This window comes from Chiroxiphia lanceolata, chromosome Z (genome assembly GCF_009829145.1).
Source record: "Chiroxiphia lanceolata isolate bChiLan1 chromosome Z, bChiLan1.pri, whole genome shotgun sequence".
In the NCBI taxonomy this organism is placed as follows: Eukaryota; Metazoa; Chordata; class Aves; order Passeriformes; family Pipridae; genus Chiroxiphia; species Chiroxiphia lanceolata.
The window spans coordinates 17,323,093-17,345,290 of record NC_045671.1 but is presented as its reverse complement, the minus strand read 5'-3'; the positions used below and the strand labels follow the sequence as shown (position 1 = coordinate 17,345,290).

Below are 22,198 nucleotides of genomic sequence, written 5' to 3'. Positions count from 1 at the left end.
AAAGGAACTAGCTATTGTATGTAAGTTGCATTTGTACTGCATGAACTTATTAAGGGATTGATGCACACAACAGACCTGCAAATGAGGAGTTAAAGGTGTTTAAATTAATGTTACCTTTAAAAGTACTGTTTTCTATTATGTTTAACACTAAAGAAAAGAAGTTTGCAATATTTGCTTTGTGCTTGATCTGGTCTGTGGGATTTTCAAATACCCAAAGCTTTGAGGCAGGTTTTAATAGCCTCCCTGTTGTACAATACCGAGGGAACAACTTTTGTTACCTGAACACTTTTATTTTATTGACTTTTATGGTGCATTATAAATACTAAAAGAATTTAAACTTTATCATAGGCATGAGTTGCAAATGTTTTCTTTTGAGATTACATTGAGTCTTCTTTATAAAACAAATTAAAAAAATAATTTATATTTTTCCACTGTTTAATCCCTGTAGCTGTCAGCTCTCATGACAGTTTGAAAGTAGATCTCAGAAAGTATTTGGATGACTTGAAATCTGTATTGGGACCCCTGAATTTCAGATGCTTGATCCTAGAATCATCAGTGCTGAGTTCTCAGCTCCTTGGCAGTACATGTGGAAAGGTGCTTTGTCACAGAATCCCTCTCATGTGGGCTTAAGTAGTACCTGAGACTGTACATGGTCAAAACTAAGGAGCACTGCATGTGGACAGATGCTGAACAGAAAGGAGTCAGAAAAAACTTCCAATTCTAGCAGTTGTATAGGAGCCAAATTCTTCCAGAGTTAGTTGAGATGACAAACTAATAAGCAGGAGCAGAAACTGGAGATGCTAATTGTTCTGTGGGCTGTCAGTAAGTGCCACATCAGATTCATGCTGCATAATTTCCTGCACAATGGTTTAGTTTTCTGTGAGTTATGAAGCATTTGGAGAAAGAGAATACATTGTTTCAGTGAGTTGTATGGATGTATCCTAAGAGGATGCATAAAGTGTAACTATGCCGATGTCATCTGTACAAACTGTTATTAAATCCTGTCCGCTTACACGCAATGTGAGAATTACAAAAACCCGATCTGGACCTAAAAATTGTGCAGCTTACATGCTTAAGTGTATCATACATTTGAGAAGTGCATGTTACGGTCAATGTTGAGAGGAGAATTTTATTTTCCTTAAACTTGGTGGAGGTGAAACACTAGTGTTAGCAGCCACTCCTCATCTGTGGGAGTCCTAAAAATTGACAGATAGCTCATCTGTAATAGGTATCACAGGAATTTCAGTTATATCCCTGCCCCTGCAGCAGAGCTGACCTCCTATCAGAATTTCATACCTTAAAACAAGTTTCCTATTTATTTTCCAAATCATCCTGTCTTTATAATGTTCACAAAAAGCTAATATAAAACAACTCAATGAGCTCTGTGACACCAACATCAATCCCTGTCTTCTGTATGAATAATATAAAATATAATTGTAAGTAATAATTATCCCACATACAGCCTGAATTCAAAACAAAATTATTCATCAAAAAATATGATTAGAAACAACTTTAAAACATTGAAAAATGTTGGAGGTTTTTTTGTTTGATTTTTTGTTTTTGTTTTGTTTGATTGTTTAGTCAATGCCAAGGTTGTGTTCTCTTTATCTGGGTGGTAATTCAGAGGCCAGTGTTTCACTGACATGGTTTGACCCATTGCCACTCACAGAATGAGTCAGGTTGGAAGGTACCACAGTGGGTCATCTGGTCCAGCAGGGTCATCCTTAGAGCACATGGGACAGGATTGCATCCAGACAATTCTTGGGTATCTCCAGTGAGGAAGACTCCATACCCTCTCTGGTCAATCTGTTCCAGTGCGTGGTCAACCGCATTTTTCCCCATATTCAGGTGGAACTTTCTGTGCATCAGTTTCTGTTAATTGTCTCCTGTCCTATTGCTCAGCACCACGGAGAAGAGCCTGGCTCAATCCTCTAGGCACCCTCCCTTCGAGTACTGCTATACATTGCTAAGGTAAGGCTGGGTTTAAACCCGAGCCCAGCTCCGCAGACCCGCCCTCAGGGCGGTGCCCCCGCCGCTCCCGCCTGGCCTCTCGTCCCGCGCCGTCATCCCGGGATCACCAATCAGAGGTGGCACAGGCGCCTCACTTGACGCCGCCGCCAGCCAATGGGCGGAGGCGACGCAGCCCGGCAAGGATTCAAACGCGGCGCGGAGCCGGCGCGGCCGCCCCCATGGAGCCGCGGCTGGTGGGGCCCGGCCCTTACCGCGCCACACGCCTGGTGAGTGCCCCGCTGCCCCCCGGCAGCTCTGCCCCCGGGACTGCTCTGCCCCCACGGCTGCTCCCTCTCCAGTCTTCTGGGTGCCGGCCTCTGCTACCAGGCTGGCTCCGTGCGGGGCGGGGGTGCCCAGTGCAGGCGCCGCGCAGAGTTCGGCGCTGCGGAGCGGCGCGGCAGGTCCAGCCTTTTGTCCCGCCTAAGGGAGGTTAAAAGGCCGTGTCTGTAGGGCGGCAAATATATGAGGCTCTAAATATTTCAGCTTCCTAGACCTGTGTTTGTTTTCAGGTCTGGAGAGTCTAACTCCTGGATTTATCTTTCAGTGTTCTCGCAAACGCAGATTTGCGAGAAAATGGTGTAGCTCTGCTTTCAGGGTTTCAAGTTTCTGCTTTCTGATCGCGCTTGTAGAGCCAGAATGCTCCTGGGAGCAGAGTTCTCGTAACGAATTTTGTTCTCCTCCTTTAGTGGAACGAGATAATAGAACTCTTCCGTGCCGGGATGCCCGTACGGAAGCACCGCTGTCGTTTCAAAAGCTACGAGCGTTGCTTCAAAGCTTCGGAGGCGGTGGATATTTTGCATGAGCTACTCGGCTCTAATCAAAATTTCGGCCCAGAGGTGACTCGCGATCAAACAGTTAAGCTGCTTAAAAAGTTCCTGAAAAACCATGTTATCGAAGATATTAAAGGAAGGTGGGGCAAAGAGGACTTCCAAGATGATGGCCATTTGTATCGGTAAGTCTGTATATAGTGATGAAAAATTTTGGTTTTTTTGGAAACAAGGTGTAATAACTCTTGTTCATGTCTTACAAGTATTTTTGTAGAATGCCTCTGGAAAACTGTTGATATGTTCCTCCCCTTCCTTTTAAAGACTTTATTTTTCTTAGAAATGGGTAACTGTCAAGATTTAATGTTTGGCTTCAGTTTTCTTGTCTGTTTTTAAATATCTTTGAAGGTCACTTCTATTCAGTTACATTCTGTAAATACTAACAAAATCTTTTACAGTTTCACAAGGTAACAAGTTCTGATTGCTGTCGATAGACATCAAGTTTGTTGGTGTTGGAAGAATACATATCAAGGTGATGTAGATGGAAGTGAGATTGCCATTGTTCATCCAGCTCCAGTTGTCCTCCCTCTCCCCCAACCCCATGAGTATTTTGGTTGCTGTTTCTGCTCCTTCTGAGAGAAAAGTCTTCTCAATCTAAGTAATGTAACCTATTTTATGGTCCTTAGTTTATAGATTGAAATTGTCATAGAAGAGACAAAGCTTTGGTTGCTTACTGTTTAGCCTCTCAACTGGTGGCTTGTTAACAGAGGAAAAGATTTTTCTTTGTACGAAAAACTTAGCGTTACTGGAGTGGATTCTTTGACCTCTTGTGACCTTAGTTAAGGTTTGGATGTCCAGAAGTTGTGGGTTATGAATTTGTACCGTCTTGTAGTGTCTTGTTCAGTGCACAAGTAAGTATAAAAATGACCATTATCTTAAGTACGGATTTGTAACTTAGCGTGGTGAGTCTTCTTTTTAGGAAATGGGAGTTATCTTCATGCAAAGTAATAGGGAAAGTAAGTTAGCAATAAGCCTATACTTCTACTTATTATAGCTTTTACTGTGTAATTAAATTTTACATATTAATTTTTAGATCATGTTTTCTTACTATCCTCTTTGGGAAAATAAATAATACTGAATTCCCACTTGCTATGTATGAAGTTTATTTTTCAGTTTGCTCTATTGCTCTTTTGCTCTAGTTTGTGTGTAGACCGAACCTAAACTTTTTTGCTGTTTGGTCTGTATGCCCATGCTGTAAGTGCAGTTGTTCATTACTCTCACAATTTTATTTATTAATTTGGAAGACTTAAAAAATAAGAGGTTTATACGCTGTAATTTTTTTCCTTGGTTATAAACAAACTTGGGTCAAGGCACTTTTTTCTGAAAGTACTGTGGTTTATGTTAGGCTTGTGCCACTTCAGTTATTTACAGTCAGATTGAATCAGATTTGTGTTAAATTTTAGAATTTGTGACTCAAGTGTGAAGGACACGTGTATCAAAGGTCTTGTTTCTGAAGATACTTTGAGAATCTCACCCAAGAAAATCCCTTGCTAAGTATCTCAAAACAATACAGGCTCTGCAGTCTGTGAGCTGAATGTGACTGAAGGCTGCAAAAGGATGTTGAGGAAGTATCATGTGTGCTTGTTCTTAAATTCTTTGGCCACCTGCTTATGGCTGCTATGGAAGGGCAAGAGATTGTGACAGTTTAGCTAGTCATTGACCAGCTCAGGTTGGGAAACAGGCATGGAAGACAAGAAGAGCTGCAGAGGATCTTAGGTCTTTGACCTTAATAATGTTAAATATAAAGGGGTGGTATCGAGTGGGTTTTTTACCTGTTAGAACCAAGTCAGAAAAGGAGTTAGGTTCTGCTGCAGCACATGGTTCTGGGTGTGTTGTTGGTTTGGTACATTTCTAGCCCAGTCCTGATATGCCTATTCTAAATGAGAGCACTACCTGCACAGATTTTTTTTGCTGGTGTCTCCTTTCTTTCTGGACATGGACTCTTGTCAAAAGATTTAATATGGGTTTTGGTAACTGCTGGTATTACAGTATGTCTCTTTGGTTTGGGTTTGCCATGTTCATGAGGCTGTGGGATTTTTTGTTCATTTGTTTCATGTTAGCATCCTGACACATTCAACTTATTTTTTTCTTTCATTCATTTGTATTTTCAGGCATGACTTGCCTGAGCTGCAGGCTGTGGAAATTGGTTGGGTGAAATATTTCTGTTCTTTTAATTTTCTGTGTGCTCTGCCTAATGGCCTACTATTGAATAAGAGAGCTCTTTTGTTATGTATTTTGTTTTGATATTCTTTCTTCACTTCCCATTGAAAAGATAACTGACTAATTGAACTTTTTAACTAAAACTGCCTTTCATGCATCTTGAACTGGAGCCAGCTTTTCTCTGACTGGACTTAATGCATAAATAAGCTATGTATTTTACTCATGGCTTTAAATATCAAAATGTGGGTTTTTCCCTATTTATGGAACTAAACATTGATTTTCAAGCCCATTTTACTCATGCATTTCATGTCCTGGCGGCTCCCTCTGGTGGACTTTCCTATTGTTATATTGAAATAGTATCTTTTTGTCTTCACTGTGTTGATGCAAGTAGTGGTACGAGTCCATTCCACTGACAGTGCTTACTCTGGAAATATTGACATACTATATGCCTTTTCTGTAAGTTTATCTGTTAATATGCTGTGACTGTATCCTGTGGTGCACAATTGTCATTCATTACTTTCACATATAAGTGTGGCTGTCTGCTCTTCTTCACTTGACAGAGTATGCAAAAGAGATGTTGTCAAATCTTGATTTGCTTGAGGGTATTTGGCAAGTATTAAATATGAAGGTGAGATCTAATGTGACTTCTAAAAATAGAACACACAGACACATAGTTTTTTCTGACCTACTGGCTCAGTTTAGTCTACAACAGTGAGTGAGAGGATACAGTTTTGGAAGCTGCCAGGCTTTACATTTTTTTTGAATTGCAGCAATTCTATTAAAAGCAAAAGGGTTATTACTCTTGCATTGATAGCAAACTTTTGGAATGCAGCTCTAATAATTATGTTGGTTGACCTTGTTCTCTATCCTCTGTTCTGGACACAAAGAGGTATCTCTATTTCCTCTTTGTACAGAGTCCTAAAACTAGTGTTGCTGGCTATAAACCATTTTGATCTTGATGCGTCAAGCTTGGAATGCTCCTCAGCTCCTAGATTTGAGTAATGTTAATCTTTTCATCATAAAATCAGGGGGTTTTCATTGTTCATCCAAAAACTTGTCTTCATCTAGATCTTACTGTAATGCTGTGTGAAAAAGGGGAATGTATACCTCCTTTTCCTGCTTGTAAGAACTCATTCTTTCACTGATTGTTTGTGAATCAGGACAGCAAATGGCACAAAGCTTAAAATTGTGAAGAAATAGAGATGAAACAGGGAACTGCTGAAAATAGTATAAGGCAAAGGAAAAAGGCTGCAGATGGTTAACATCAAACTCTAAGAAACAGTATCTGAAAAATGGTTGAAAACAGTCAACAGCTGAACATCTGCCATCTAATCTGGTTTACTTTCAAAAGGCAGAGTAAATCTTGCAGGATTAATATGAGATGCTCACCACTCCTTCTCAGAGTTTGTCTGATGGAAATGATATCTCTCCGTGTTGCATATACTCTGTTGAAGAGCACTGTGGAAAGTGCCAAATGGTCTCAGTATTCATGGTAAAAACCCTTGTGTGTTTAACCTATGCAGAGTAACACTACTGGACTAACAACACTGTAATACAAAACTAAATAAAAAACTTATGAAACTTAATTAAAACTTATTGGAACTGCGTGAGAGGATGGAGAAACCTGAGGATTTTTTGAGTGTATCTTTCTAGTAGGATACATATGCATGCTATCCAGCAGTATACAAGCTCTTGTTGCAAAATCACAGACATAACTGTCTTTTACATTCAGATTAAAAGAGTGAGTGAGGCTTAAGTAGTTTCTTGAAGCATCAGGAATCTCAGCATCTAAGACCTAGGAGTGATAGTAAACAAGATCAGGTCTGGGCCAGTCTGAAGACATGTTGCCACCTAACTGATTTGTCTTTGTGGTGTGCTGTCATTGATTCCTTTGTGCATGGCTTAACAGTAATTTGATTCTGATCAAGCTGGATAGTTTGTTTTCCTTGTTTTCTACAAGGGCTGGTTTAGGGCTTATTTCTGCTAATTTCTTCAAGGCACTTCTTGAAATGCCTTAAAAAGTGAATTAGTTATCTGCACAGCAGGTGGAAAAAGACTCCAGAGAACTACAGGTTATAGTCTTCGCATAGGAAGCATGTAAATACAAAAGAATGTGGTAATGTTGATAAAATTTTGTGTGGACACTTGCACGCACTTTAATTAAATACAAATATTAGTCATGTGTCTTAGATATGTAGCTTTACTTTAGGATATGCGTGCTAAAAACACACTTGACATGGGGGAAATCCTATCTGCAGCTTTTTCAGCAGAATCCGTGTCTTCTAGTGATGACCTGGGTCAGCTGTCTGTGTACAGGCAGCTGGTGCTATATGAAATGCACTGGAATATCAGACATTTACCCAAGGCTCAGCTATGTCATGGGAGGTTCAAAGGACTTGAACTGTTCAAGAGCAGCAGCTGGAGGCCAAACAAGACACCTCACTGTGTTTTACGTAGCACTTAATACCAGTCTCCAGGGAACACTGAATGTCCAAGGCATTTGTTGTATTTCTGCATGTGACGGCCTACTACAGTTTTACATTAGTAAATATGGATTAGGTTGGTGTTCAGAGGCTTTAAAAATATTCTCTAATTGTAGATTTCCTCCTTCCTCACCACTGAAGTCATATCCAAAGAAACCTTCATGTGGAAAGGAAATAATTAAATTTCCAGACTGGAATGAACCGAAGGCTGGCACTTCTCAAGAATACATCCCAGTGAAATCCGTCACAATGGTAAAACACCCAGTTTTCACTTCCCCAGACATAAGCATATTTGGAAAGCAAAACCAAACTAATGACCTCTTTGTTGTGGCACAAAATACTTGATTATAAAATGAAATGCCAAATACTTTTATTTTAAAAATTTTATCGGCTCCTGGACATGGTAAAAGCCTAGGCTTTTGTAGTTATGTATATTCTAAGTCCTTCCTCCAGTGTATCTTATATGTGTGTGTTCTCCTATTTTGTAAACTCTTGGAACTTCTTCGATAATTTTTGCCTTTTTATTACTGCATTTCAGTGCAGGACACTGGCCTTGGATTTCTTGGTGATCCATAGACTGTTTGGAAAAGTATCTCCTACCATTTTGCTGGACATCTAAAGTTTCTGAATGAATGGTTATTCCATATTTGCAATCCAATTAACTGTGTGCCAATCAAGTACACTTTTTATGTACAGCAAGTTTCTGAAGAGGAAAAACATGGTCCTAAGAACTTCAATACTAGGTAGAAGATTAGAAAAGAAAAGAGAGTGCCAAAGACTAGTCAAGAGAATAGAGTATTTTAATTACTGAGCAAGCTTCTGCTGAAGTTTTAACATGCTACAGCTTCTAATTGTCTGCTCTAAATTTCCATCCAAGCATCCTGCCCTGATAAGAGTTAGGAAAAGACTGCCTCTATGCATCTGACTCAGATCCAACAGCATGCAGTCTGGCATAGCTCAAAATCTCTTTCATTGGCAGCTTGGATTAATACAGTGAACTGGAAGTTGAAGTAACTGAGGCAAAGGTATAAACTCCTTTCTGCTAGCTCATTTATAATAAGGTGTATCTTCCACTGGAATGGTGAAGAAAACAGATACCTGTAAATGGTGGCATCTTGAGTTGCTCCAGTATCAATCTGAGCACTTACTGGCTGTATGTGAATTGATGAGCATGGGTCTGTGTTGTGAAATACTGATGTGGAAGACCAGACTCTTAATTTCAGAGAGTGCTATGGAAGACCAGACTCTTAATTTCAGAGAGTGCTATGGAAGACCAGGCTCCTAATTTCAGAGGGGGCTATTTGTTTCAAAGTAGCTCTAGTCTAGTGTCATGAAATGACAGACAATTAGCACTTGGAGTAATTAAGTGCATTCCTGGAGTGTATTTTGTGGTTTGGTTGTGATCACAAGTAATACTTTTAATGTGCTTTAGCACTGCTCTGTGATAAAAATCGAAGAACTGGGAATGACTAGGAGTTTTGTGTTGAAAAGTATGTTGCTGGTACGAACTATGTTGTATGTCCATCCACTGACACCTTAATGACAATCTTCAAGTGTAAAGCTTGGATTGAAGGTTGGGTAAAGGATAGTAGTTTTCTGCGTTCTCAGCTTTACTTTATTCTGTTGTAATGATGGACTGATGAGTATCTTCAGATGTAGCTATTTGCTTTTAGTTTCTTCATATATAAAACCTGCTAATGAACTTGATGTTTAGTTATGATCAGTATATGCTGAAAAAGGATGAATTGTTTCTAATTCCTTGGTATTTCATCTAATAATTCTCCAAGAACTTTTCCATAAGCAGATGTGTAATCTTAAAATGGTAGATGAACTGATTTTAATCATGGAGACGACCTCCTGAACACAGCATTAAAGGCCACTGACTCCTCAACTTTAATGGTTACCCTGAAACACATAATTTTCTGGCTTTGGACAAGTTAAGGAATTGAGAAGATGTGTGTGTGATCGAGAAAAATGTTTCACACCTGTGAAACACACTCACTTGCATCCTGAAGATTTTACTGGAATTTAGGAATGCTTGAAATGCTGTACCACAATTGTAATATACTGTTTAATACTTGAAAAGGCACCAGTTAATGAGAAGAGTTTTTTCTGATTTCAGAACTCCGAGATGTGGTACAAGCGACACAGTATAGCTATAGGGGAAGTACCGGCATGCAAACTTGTGTTCCGCAGAGAGCTAACACAAACAAATATAGAAGAGATGTGGAAATCCATGACTTTGTCACAGTGAGTATACTTGTGAGTCAACTTATGGTAACACTGTGTAGTAGGTAATAGTCTTGCCTGTCTTCTCTGGCAAAGCTTGTAATTTCACCCACTCACTTTTCATCGCTGCCTTCAAAGCTATAGTGTCTAGATTATACTACTCTCTACTACTCAATTTGTTATTTGGCTAACAAATTCAGCAAATCAAGTCTGCAAAAAAATTTTATTGTGCTTGGTGCCTTTTGACTTTTTCACGTCGTGTTATGCTAGTCCTTTTGTTGTGTGGGCTTTGTCTTATTTGATCACTTTTTTTCTCTCAGTCTTCTTTTTTTTCTCTTGTTTCTATGAAATAGAAGCACTTAAGTAGGAATGCAACACTATGAAACCTTTCAATGTCAAGTACAATACTTTGTATGAGATAAATGGAGTATCTACTTGAGTGCTGAAGGCTTTGCTAATCAGATATTCTTTAGTATATTCAAAAGGAATATCCCATGCAAAGTTCTTTAAGACAATTTATGCAGGGGTAAAAAATAATACACATTAGCTAATATTACAGCACAGTTGAGGCCTTACTAATGATTACTTTAATGTAAACTTAGCACATTATGTGCATGTAATGAACTCGATGCTGAGGCAAGCAGCTTTGGTGACAGCACGATTGGCGGCGTGTACTTTAGTGCATGTGCACTGCCAGGTTTCCTCAAAGATGGAGATTGCAAGGGAGTGGAGGGACCCTCTGGTCTCTGCCTGCAGCTCACATGGTATTGCCTGATGGGACCTGGGCAACAGGACCAGGGACAATGGTGGCCAAGCCCCTCCTTCACACAGAGACCTCTGTGGAGCACTAGCAAACAGGGTTGGCACAGTAGTTTGTGTGAAAGGGTCCTGAAACCCTGCCAGCTTGACTAGGGAGCAATGGTATTAGCCCAGCAAAAAGCTATGGCCTCTCTAAGTCCTGGGACCACCAGAGCTCTGTGTTGCAAGATTATGACTGGGAGAAATGGGAGAATCGCAGTTCACCCTGAACTTGTTTGAAACTTGCTACTCCAGCTGGATGCACTTAAATCCGTGGAGGCCAGTGGGATTCATCCCAGAGTACTGAAAGAGCTGGATGATGTCATTGCAGATCTCTCTCCATTATTTTCAACTGACCTGGGAGCCCAGAGAGGTCCCAATTGATTGAAAGCTGGCAAATATTTTCCCAAGTTTTAAGAAGGCTAAGAGTGAAGATCCTGGTAGTTACAATCCTGTCAGTCTCCCTTCAGTGCTTGGTAAAATGATGGAAAAGGTTATTTTGGGATTTAATGAAAAATGCTTGAGAGACAACACAGTCATTGATCAAAGCCATCACAGTTTCAACAGGGAAAAGTCCTGCTTGATCAATTCAATTTCCTTTTATGACGAGGTCCCCCTTGACCAAGGGACAAAGAGAAAACAATAGATGTGCTGGTTTGGGATTTTGGCAAAGCTTTTGATACTGTCTCTTGCAGTACCCTTCTAGGTAAACTGTCAACATGCATAGAGAATGTACAGAGGACAGCAACTAAGATGGTGAAAGGTCTTGAGGGCAAAATTTAGGAGGAGAGGCTGAGGTCACTTGATTTGTTCAGCTTTGAGAAGGTTGGGGAGCGACCTCATTGTAGTCTACAAATTCAAGGGAGGCAGAGATGCAGATGATCTTTGGTGGCCAGCAGTAGGAAACAAGGAGATGGAATCAGGCTGTGTCAGGGAACTTCAGACTCCACATTAGGAAATGGTTCTTCACTGAGAGGGTGACTGGGCACTGGAACAGGCTCCCCAGGAAAATTTACACGGCACCAACCTGACAAAGTTCAAGTGTTTGGGCAATGCTCTCAGGCACATGGTGTGATTTTTGGGGCTGTGGTACGCAAACCAGGAGTTGGAGTCCTTGTGGGTTCCTTCTTGCTCATGATATTCTGTGAATCTAGGTAGTCCTGTGAGGAGCAGGAGTTGCACTCGATCCTTATGGCTGCCGTCCAACTGGAGATATTCTCTATGAAATGGAGGCCTCCTTTTTTTCAGAATTGTATCTATCCAAATACTTTATGTTTGCTTTTTCCAGATTAGATGATGTGTGAACTATGTGTTTATGTGTTTTTACAGATTACAAAAGGTCTTGGGTTTGGATTCTCTGGATGAAGTGTTAGACGTAAAACTTGTGAATTCAAAACATATAGTTCAAAATGTATACAATGTCAATAAGCAAGGCATTGTCACCTTAGAAGACAAATCAAGTGAGTATTTTAGAAGTTTTCATTTAAATTTTTTATATTGTAGTTTACTAGTATAAAGTATTAGTTCTAATTTATTGATGATGATGATGATGAATTTATACTAGCCTGTAGCATCTTTATACTTGTATGATCACATCTGTACTAGGGTTTTTACAAAGTAGAAGGCCATTGTTCTCCTCTGACATCCTATTTGTAAAAGTCAGTGTTTATTTCATATTTACTCTCTTAAACATATTCCAGCTTTAGGGTTGAAAAATGAAGGTGGAAGCGCAGCAAATTTTTACCATTTATAAAGATAGGGATTTTATTCAGTTCAAGGTGGCTTTCTCAACCCTGCCCTTTCAACTGCCTGAACTGGAGTGTTTACATGAAGAAAAAATGTATTAAAAATTGGGAGAGAGCCAAAATATACACTGAGAGATACTTAAAAAATTTTGAGTTTTCAGTCAATGTGTTGTGAAGATAGTATCATGTTTAGAACTCCGTTCCACATCAGGGAGAAAATAAAGCATCTTTGCTGCTCTGACATATCACACTGTTATTGCCACCATGGTTTTCACAAGTTTTGTAGAGGAATTAAGTATGATGTTGAAACCTGGTTTGATTGTGAATGAAACATCCTTCAGAATGTGCATGTGGGCATTTTAAAGATGGTTGGAGCACTTCAAAGTATTAATATTAACTTCAGCCTCCTAGAAATGACAGAACTGAATATACAAGTGCTTTTCATCATCTTCAGTGCAAAGTAAACACTTCACTGTATTGCACTGGTGAAGGTATAGCTTGAATTAGTTTGTCTGATTTTTTTAGGGTATGTTAAGGATATGATCCATTTTGCTGATTGAGTTGCAAGAGCAGAATGCATACGTGGTTGACAGGGAATACTGAAGATACTGAATTATAGATGTAATTCAAGTTAGATCCTACATTAAGGTATAGCTTGACTCTGGAGTCAGTTCATTTACTACACAGGAGGAACTTGTTATAGTGTTTTCAGCTGTGCTTTTATCTTACAATTAGATATTTTTCTAATTTTTTCCCTCCTTTTAATTTCTGTCTGTTTCTTCCCCATGCAGAGGAACTACCTCACTGGATATTATCTGCAATGAAATGTCTAGCAAATTGTAAGTAATTCAGGAGGGGGAAAAATACCCCACAAACAGCCCACCCCCGTAAAAATCAGTTGAATTGACTGTGCCTTTAACACTTTATCAAATCCTGTTTATATTCACCTTCACTATTTTTTATGAAAATTGCCTAAACAAAGTTGGAAAAGACTTGCCAGCATGTATTCTCCTTCCAGTGCAGCTTATTTCAATGAAGTATATAATGGCTTAACTATTCTGTTCATGTTTTTCCTCCACTATGTGTCTTCACTAGACCTGTTGGGAATAGATCAATTCAGTAGATCAATAAAATTTCACTTATTTTGAAGAATGAGTCTTTTCTTTTTTTTTTCCTCTAATGGTGTATTTGCATGAACTGAATTAGAAAATGCTGATCTGGTTGGTGGCTTAAAATCAATGTTCTCTCTCTCTTTCTTTCCTCCCCTTTTTTTTTTTCTTCGTAGGGCCCAGCTGCTCAGATTTGAAGCAACCTACATATGTAGGCTTTGAAAGAGATGTTTTCAAAACTATAGTCGACTACTTTGACCAGATGAAAGAACCTCTTCTCACATTTCATTTTTTTGACGTTTTTGTTAGTGTGTTAGGTAAGTAGTTTGGGATGCACTGAAAAAATTATTCTTTAGATTTAATTTCCTGGAGTTAATTTACCATACTTAAATAGTATAACAGCTGAATTCTTTAGGATTTGTCCTTTCCATTCTACATAGAAAACAGTTTAATATTTAAATTTATTTTATATCACAAGGTGATCTTTGTATCCTTTTGATCACAATAGTTCAAAAGTCTTCCATTCCTTGTCTTAATTTTTAAATGCCTCTGTTCATTGCTCAGCATCTAACAGATGGATTTTAACAGATTTTTCTTTTTTTACAAATGCTTAAATGTCTTAAAAATTCTCATAAGCTTTTAGAAATTGCTTGACTGAAGTCTAGATTAGAAAGGATTAGGGCTATAAGCACTGTTTTTAACCCTGGAAATATGACATTTGAAGGAAATTGAAATCCTTCATTGCTTAAATTTAGAAATTACAATAACTAATCCACTGCTTCTTTGAAGCAGTGGTTTCATTACTAACTATAACTTTTCAGTAGTTCACACTATATTAAATGCACCTATTCTCATCCTATAGATGGCCTATTGAAAGACAGTAAAAGGGAAAATATTTCATTACATTTTATGGGTGCATTTCAGAAAAAAAAACTGAGTTGAAAAGTAAGCATGCTTTGTATCATGTCAGTTTTTTGAACTTCTTTTCCTGCGAACAACATTGCTTTAATAAAGTGTTGTGATGAAAAACAATTCAGAATAACACTTCTCTTTCTGGAATTTAGTATTTTTATACTTTCTTAGTTCACAATCTTTCTTCATTCTGAATATAGTTCCATGTCTGTCTTCTTTTTCTTAGACAACAAATATTCTTGATAATATTTTTAAAAATTATTCCTCTCCTTTCGTACTCTATTTCTGTTTGCTTTGCCATTGTTTTTTATATCTTTCAGGTTTTAGGAGTTTTATTTCCCATAATTTCTCAGATGGAAAATTGAGAGAACGATTTCATACCAGTGTGCATATGGAAATCAATGAAAACTGTGCACTGTTTCAAAAAGTCAAAAATTAGTATTGTGATCTCTTTCACAAAAAAATGAGATGATAATATGGAATCATATCTTCTAAACATATGCACTAGTATGCTTGTTAAATTTTCTTTGAAATTAGAGAAAGTGTTGCTTTGAAAATTAACTACAGTGAAAATTAACTACCAGTCTGCTTCGAACACTGTCTCTAAGTGCTGCCCTACTAACTACTAAACATTTTTTTTTTAATAACAGTTCCACTTTTACAGTGTGGAATTGACCAAAATGGTCGATGAGGGGATAGCAGTGGTGAATGCTGTTTATGTTGAGAGTAGTAAAGCTTTCAACACTGTCCTTCATCACATCCTTATAGGCAACCTCAGGAAGTACAGGCTGAAAAGGTGGGTAGTGAGGTAAACTCAGAAATCGGTGGAGTTGCTGGGCTCAGAGGGTTGTGATCAGTGGCACAAAATTCAGCTGGCTGTCCCTTAGTGGTGAGTACCCCAGAGCTGATAATGGGCCAGTAATGATTAACACTTCATTTATGACCTGGATGATGGGACATTCTGTCCTAAACAAGAACAGTGTGCCCTAACCAAGTGTGCCAATATTGCAAAATGGGGAAAAGTGGCTAAATGCAGCAGAGGGTTGTACTGCTGTGCAGAGGGACCTTGACTTACTAGAGAAATAGGTAAACAGGGATTTCATAAAGTTAAAAAAAAAAAGGGAATTGCCAAGCCCTTTTCTGGGGAGGAAAAAGTCCATGCACCAGTGAATGCTGGGGATGGGAGGGCCTGATTTGAAAGAAGCTTTGCTGAGAAGTCCTTGGAAGTCCTGGTGGGCACTAATGTGACCATGAGCCAGCAGTGTGTCTTTGAAGCAAAGAATATCAGCAGCATTCATAACTGCATTGAAAGCATTGCCAGCAGGTTAAGGGAGATACTTTCTCAGCACTAGTCAGCAAGTCCAGTAAACACAGCAAAAATTATTAAGTCTTGGAACATGTGCCATATAGGAAAAGCCTGAAAGCAGGGACTATTTAACCTGAAAAGCAGAAGGTCAGAGAGAATCTTATTAATGTGTATAAAAGATTGATATGGGAGGAGAAAAGAAGAAGGAGCCAGATCAGTGATACCCAATGACGGGGCAAGAGACAATGGGCAGGAACAGAAGTACAGGAAACCTCATTTATATAAAGGAAAATAGCATTTTAATTGGGAGGTCGTCAAACAGTGGAAGTGGTTGACCAGAGAGACTGTGGAATCTCCATCTTTGAAGGTATTCAAAACCTGACAGGACATAGTCCTGGGCATCTTGCTGTACATGAAGCTGCTTTGAGCATGGGAAGAGGTCTATATATTCTCCAGAGATCTCTTCCAACCTTCATAATCCTATGGGAAAAAAAAGTCTCTATTTGTTTTCTTCCTTTTTTAATAGAATTTACTGTTAGATGTCAGTCATGCAGGTATTTTGCTTCCTGACTTTTGTTAGTGCTGTTTAGGCAAATTTGTAATAGATGCTTCCTTTGCACAGCCTTGTAAACCCAAAATTGGTGGTGGTCAGACCTCTTTATAGATGAGATCTAAACTATTATCAGATTCTACTGTGCATGTCCAGTCTTCAAATATCTCTACCATGCTCACGGGATTGTTTTCTCAAGAGTCTGTAAGCAGAGTTAGGCACCAGTTTAACCCCTACAGGTGTGAGGGACATGTCGGTATTGTCATAGCTGTCACTGATGTATAAGCACATGTTTATGTTTCTCTGATTGTTGCCCCAGGCTTAACATTTTATTGTGGTTGCTACACCTGTGCATACCATCTCAGTTACATTTAGAGCTGAGGGGAATTAAAGTGCAAAGGATGAATCAAAACATTATAGTTTTTCATGTATCCTACTATCTAGAATTGTTTGTTATGGTTATTAATATTTTCCAGTGCATCAGAAGGAAATCTAAATACTTAAACAAGCCACCCAGTTCTAGTAGTCCAACTCTAGGAATATCTTCCTAGTCTCTTTGGGAACTGAAGTTCTAAGGCAGTCTTGAATGAGTAAGAAAGGAATTTGGGGAGTCTAATATAGAAATGTTGTGTTAAATGTTATGGAAATACTTAACTGAGAAATGTTGCCCTACCTCCTGATCTTGTATAAACCAGGACTGCTGCAAAAACACAGCAAGGCTGTAGAAGCTCTTCAGATATCTTGTCTCCTGCTGCCACCAGAAAATCGAAAAAGACTACAGCTGTTGGTGAGAATGATGGCAAGAATTAGCCTCAACAAAGATTTGCCGCCTCTTTCTGAATCAGTGAGGACCAGAACTTTGGTATGTATAAATGTGAAGCAAAAGGTCGAGGACAAGGCTTTTGGAGTAGCACGGATTGAAGATTCTTACTGGAGAGTGTATACATAATACAGTTTACTGGTTCAAAGAGTGGTTTGTCTATCTATTCCAGCTATGTTGAAAGCTAATCTGAATTTGAATAAATGGAATTTCATGGTAATTTGTGAGCACACAAAGAACTTGCTTAGAATTTTAGAGGTTTCCTTATCTTTCAAAGTTAAATCCCCACTGATTTCTCTATTCAGTAGAAAAACCCAAACAAACAAACTACCCCAAACAAATAAACAAAAAAAAAAACTAGCAGAGGAAGTCTCTGGTCTTCTTTATCATTGCAGTGTGAATGAAAAAGACTTCCTGTTTCAGTCAAGGTTAGAAATAGGTAGATGCATATTTTGATTTACCTGTTTTCAGCCATTTAAAAAAATCCTACCAGTTCATTTCAATAGTAATTTTTTTTCCACCACAAAAGTCTCTGAAAAGAATCTTAATCAGATTTTGACAAAACTCTATTTTTTGCTAATGCTTTTTCTTAACAATTCCAACTGGCTAAGAACATATATTAATTTTGGTTAATTTTAAAGTCTTTGAAAATTAAGTGCCATGCAAAACTAAGCTATAGAGCCATTCTATAAAAATTCTATAGTAATGTGCATAAATCTAAATTTGTTCCACAGCAATTAAGATTTTAATTAACTATGAATAACACTTGATTAAAATAATTATTTTTTTGACTGCTAAGGTTATAATTTAATTAATTGTAAATGGTCTTTTATTTAAATAGTTATGTTATAATCTAAATGTTATTTTTAGAAGTGAATCCTTACAGTCCAAGTATTTCATACTAGGTTTTAATTCCACTGCGTAGTCTGTGGTACATGACAAATCCTTATTACCTTCTGTGCTTTTAACGTTAGAAATGACCAGTGCACAGACATAATGCTTGAGCACAAGACTACATGAAGTGAACTGGATCTGAAATTTGGTTTGATGATTTCAAAATAGTGGTATTCAGTTTTCCCTCTCATACTTAACTTCTGTGAAAGTTCTGTTATATTAAAAAAATCTCTACTTATTCTCTGTTTAACTGTAAATAGCCATGTGAAGTGGCTATTTGACCAAGTATTGAGAATAAAATGGAATTCATCCATTCTAAGTCTAAAGTCAGGACTGGATTATCTATATGAGGCAGGAGTAATCTTCAATCCACCACTAACATAATGTCACTGTACCTAACAAGTTTTTTTTTTATTATACTAGTATGTTGGAAGTACAGTAAGTATTGTGATGTTAAAATATTTATTCTACAAGGTCACTTTTTAAATGCAGCCTGATTTCCTACTCCTCAGTCCCAAACAGAAAAATACATGATAATGATGTTGCTTTTTTTCTCAGATGGTTCAGGCGTTTTCCCGTTGTATCCTCTGCTCAAATGATGAAATAGATTTGGATGAACTGCTTGCTGCCAAATTAGTATCTTTTCTCATGGATAATTATCAAGAGATCTTAAGTGTTCCTTCTGCTTTAAAATCTTCTGTAGAGGATCATGTTGTACATCTCCAGAGAGTCCCAGTAAGTATCTAGTGAAAAAGCCTCTTTTGTCTCTGTGTTTCTAGGTCATTTTTATCCTTTGTTCTCCAAAGTTCAACAGTTCTTAAAACACTTTGTTCTGTCTCTGTTAGCTTCTGAAGAGCTAACTAATTCTGACTACTGATATTCAACCTTAACTATGTGTTCACATGCAACTAAGCAAATCTTGAATGGTTTAGAGACAAGAACTTTAAAATATGTTTTCCTGTTAATCAGCACTATCTTTTCCATAGAATGGGTAAACTACGTAATAGTGAGGAAAACTGAATTATAAAGTGCTTCCATTAATGTTGTAACCTTTTTTTTTTTAGAGCCATCCTTACTTGATCATTTTTTTATAACTCTGTTTCCTGATATCATATTTTGTTTTGTTCAAAGCTGGCTTTTAGTTCCTCTATCTTTATTTTCTAGTGAAAAAGTAACTTTAAACTTATTTCAAGAGTTGAACAGGCTTCCTTTGTGTCACGTTTTTTGACTTACTGGAACTCACTTGATTAGTACAAGAGAGAGAAAGTACAGTTTAGGGTCTGTATGCCATATCTTCTCTACGTAATGTTTCTGGGTGGTCAGTTAATTAAGCCAGTTTTTGTAAATTGTTTGCAGAAAACATAGCACTTTTTTTTTTTTACTATTTCTTCAGATTAAATGTGCTAGAGCTGATACTGATGCAACATTTCCTCCTCCACCATTTTGTCACCAAATCAGTACAGACGAATTTGAATACCAAAGGGCGACTGGCTCTCAAGAACCACTGGCAGCTTTGTTGGATGAAATTGTAATGAATAAAGAAATACCTTTGAAAGATAAAAAGAAGAAGCTCAAGCAAGTAAATAAAAATTGCTCTACAGTCTCTAATTTGAACTTAAAAAGTTTTATCAAGTCTTAGACATGTATTCCTGTACAGAAATACTGAAATTTAAAATGATGTGTACGCTTGGGGGTATCAGCTTTATATCATTAGAACTGGAATACTGTGATGAATCAACCCATATTAGAAAATTAGGTGATATTTTCTATATATGGAGATGTAGAAAGTCCATTAGAGAAATAATTTTCCTGCTCCAGAAGTAGAGGTTGCACTTTAGTAGTTTATTTTACAAGTTGGTCAAATTCTAATTTGAATTAACGTACTTTTCTAGTTTCAGAAATCTTACCCTGAAGTGTATAGAGTACGATTTCCTACACCTGAAACTGAAGCGGTGCTATTTCCTGAAAAAACTAAACAGAAACCACCAATCCTGACATGGGCCTTAAAAAAACCTTTTCAACCATTTCACAGAACCAGAAGCTTTCGGATGTAAATGGTTTGAAATATATCAACGAACTGAGACAGAATATTTTACCAATGGATTTTATGCAAAAGAAGCCTGAGCATCATGTAGCTACTGAAAAAACTACTGGGGATACTACTGAGATGGTAGAAAATGTTGAAAGAAGAAGAGAGTATTGAGGTTGTAGAAATATGAGACATTTTATTGGAATGGGCTGCCCAGGGAGGTGGTGGATTCACTGTCCCTGGAGGTTTTTAAGATGAGACTGGATGTGGCACTTAGTGCCATGGTCTAATAACCATGGTGGTGTTGGATCAAGGGTTGGACTTGATGATCTTGGAGGTCTTTTCCAACGTGCTTGATTCTATGATTTTGTGATTATCAGTATTTTTGTAAGTTATTAGTTTTTTAAATGTCTGTTGTTTTAAAACAAACAAACAAACAAAAACCAGCAGTAAAAACAACAATAACAAAAAAAAACCACAAAAAAACCCACAACACACTCAAGGGGATTATTCTATATGGGTGATAATGTACTCTTGCTGTGGCTTGATTTGCCCATCATTTCAAGGTCTAAATGTATTTGTGTGCAATGTATTGTTGGTAACTAGTCAATGGATTTTCTTTTTTACCTAAAAATGAGTCTCTTGCATAAACTAGGCCATGTTTGTGCACATATAGCTTGAGGAATTAACTTGCTGTACATGCTTGAGTAAATATGGAACACTGGATTTTGGTTTGCTGTTTGTGAGAGACTGAAATATTGAAGGTTAATGACTCAAACAATTGGTCATTTGTAAAAGCAATGTGCTTTGCTGAGGCCAGGTTTGCATGCTCAACCGAGAGGATGTGAAGAGTTTTGAGTGTATGGTGGCAAAACCTCTGATCTGCAGAAGGACAGCCCAGGGTGCAGAGCCAGTGAGCACCCACCACCAGAGGATGACCACAACAAACTGACTTCTGTTTAGCAAAAAGCTGGGGTTTGAGACAGATAAGGGAAGAGTCCTATAAAAAGCAGATCCCGTGAGGTGTGATAATGCTTTCTACAATGCCAGTTTCAACAACTGGCTCAAGTATCAAATTCTCCATCCTGGAAGAGGTGCTGGGTTGTAGGAGGCGTGTCCAAGGCAGGGGGGACGTGCCGGGGCAGAGAAGCCCAAAGGAGCATGAGTCTAAATGGATAACCCTATTGGTTAGAAGGTCACATGATATCAGGGTATAAAGGGAAGTGCTGAATTTGAAATAAACCTCTTTGATTACCACCTCAGAAGAGTGTGCATCCTTCTTTATTACATAAAGGCTTAGTGTCAAGTGGTTCCTACACTGGGACATTCACACATAGGCCTGAGGGTATTAATTCCTTCTGTTAAGGCATAATTGGTTTGAGAAACAGCAGTCATGTCTTAGAAGGGGTCATAAACCATCAAAGACCCCCAAACTGCCCCCAGAACTTTCTACGAGAGGACTGTGCATGATCTACAGTGTTACAACAGACAGTATAAACTCCCCCCTCCAGGAGAGGTACCTGGATGTTGCCACCTGAACCTGAATGTTTATGAACGCATTGAACTTTATGTTTCGTGGGCTTCCCCCACCCCGATGGATCAAGTTTGCAACCATCAGTTTGACCAACAGACATGATAATTGCAATCAAGTCTTGTTAGGTGGTGGTATCTCTCCTTTCCACTATCTACTCTTATCCTTTGTTTCTCTTTCTTGTATATTTTCTTGGGTGTTATTTTTATACCTTTATATTATTGTATTTCTATAGATAAACCCAAAACTGCTACACACCTCGTTTCCATAGCAATCAAATTGTTCCAAAATAAATCTGACATACATACATACATACATACGTGTGTGTGTGTGTGTGTGTGTGTGTGTAAAAATCCACCAGTCATTCTGTTTTGTTTCATGCTAGTCTGCCCCAAGGGATTGGTTATGACCTCAGGGGCAGGTCATAACACTGTTGGACATCTTGGTAACCCTGATATGTCAGATTTATTTTGTAAAAACTAATTCTTAATTTTCTGAATTCATATGATGCATTACAGCATGAGTCAACTCCTGTTGAAATTCCATTAACTTTCTGTAATGCTGACCCATTCTTTTAAGCAACCCAGTCTTTCCCATATGCTTTTACTACACATTGCTGTACAAAACTGGCTGCTTGACAATGGCATATATTTTATCAAAAAATCCACTTCCTCTGGAAGTGGAATTCAAATATTGAAGTGACATTGTAGCATACATGCATTTATTGATTCAATTTGGTTTGTGTTATGGAATCTACTGTACCCATAACTTGACTGTACATATACTTGATTCTGATGG

General features: G+C 38.1%; 1 protein-coding gene across 1 annotated transcript; it reads left to right on the top strand.

The window, feature by feature from the left end:
- Window positions 1-2,148: 2,148 nt before the first annotated feature.
- DEPDC1B (DEP domain containing 1B) lies at window positions 2,149-20,965 on the top strand. Its single transcript, XM_032676682.1, has 11 exons — window positions 2,149-2,237; window positions 2,697-2,962; window positions 7,594-7,729; window positions 9,600-9,727; window positions 11,834-11,964; window positions 13,041-13,088; window positions 13,535-13,675; window positions 16,822-16,988; window positions 18,399-18,575; window positions 19,234-19,419; window positions 19,733-20,965. Exons 1-11 carry the CDS (start codon window positions 2,190-2,192, stop codon window positions 19,892-19,894), a joined length of 1,590 nt encoding a protein of 529 aa, XP_032532573.1. The 5' UTR covers window positions 2,149-2,189; the 3' UTR covers window positions 19,895-20,965.
- The last annotated feature ends 1,233 nt before the right edge of the window (window positions 20,966-22,198 follow it).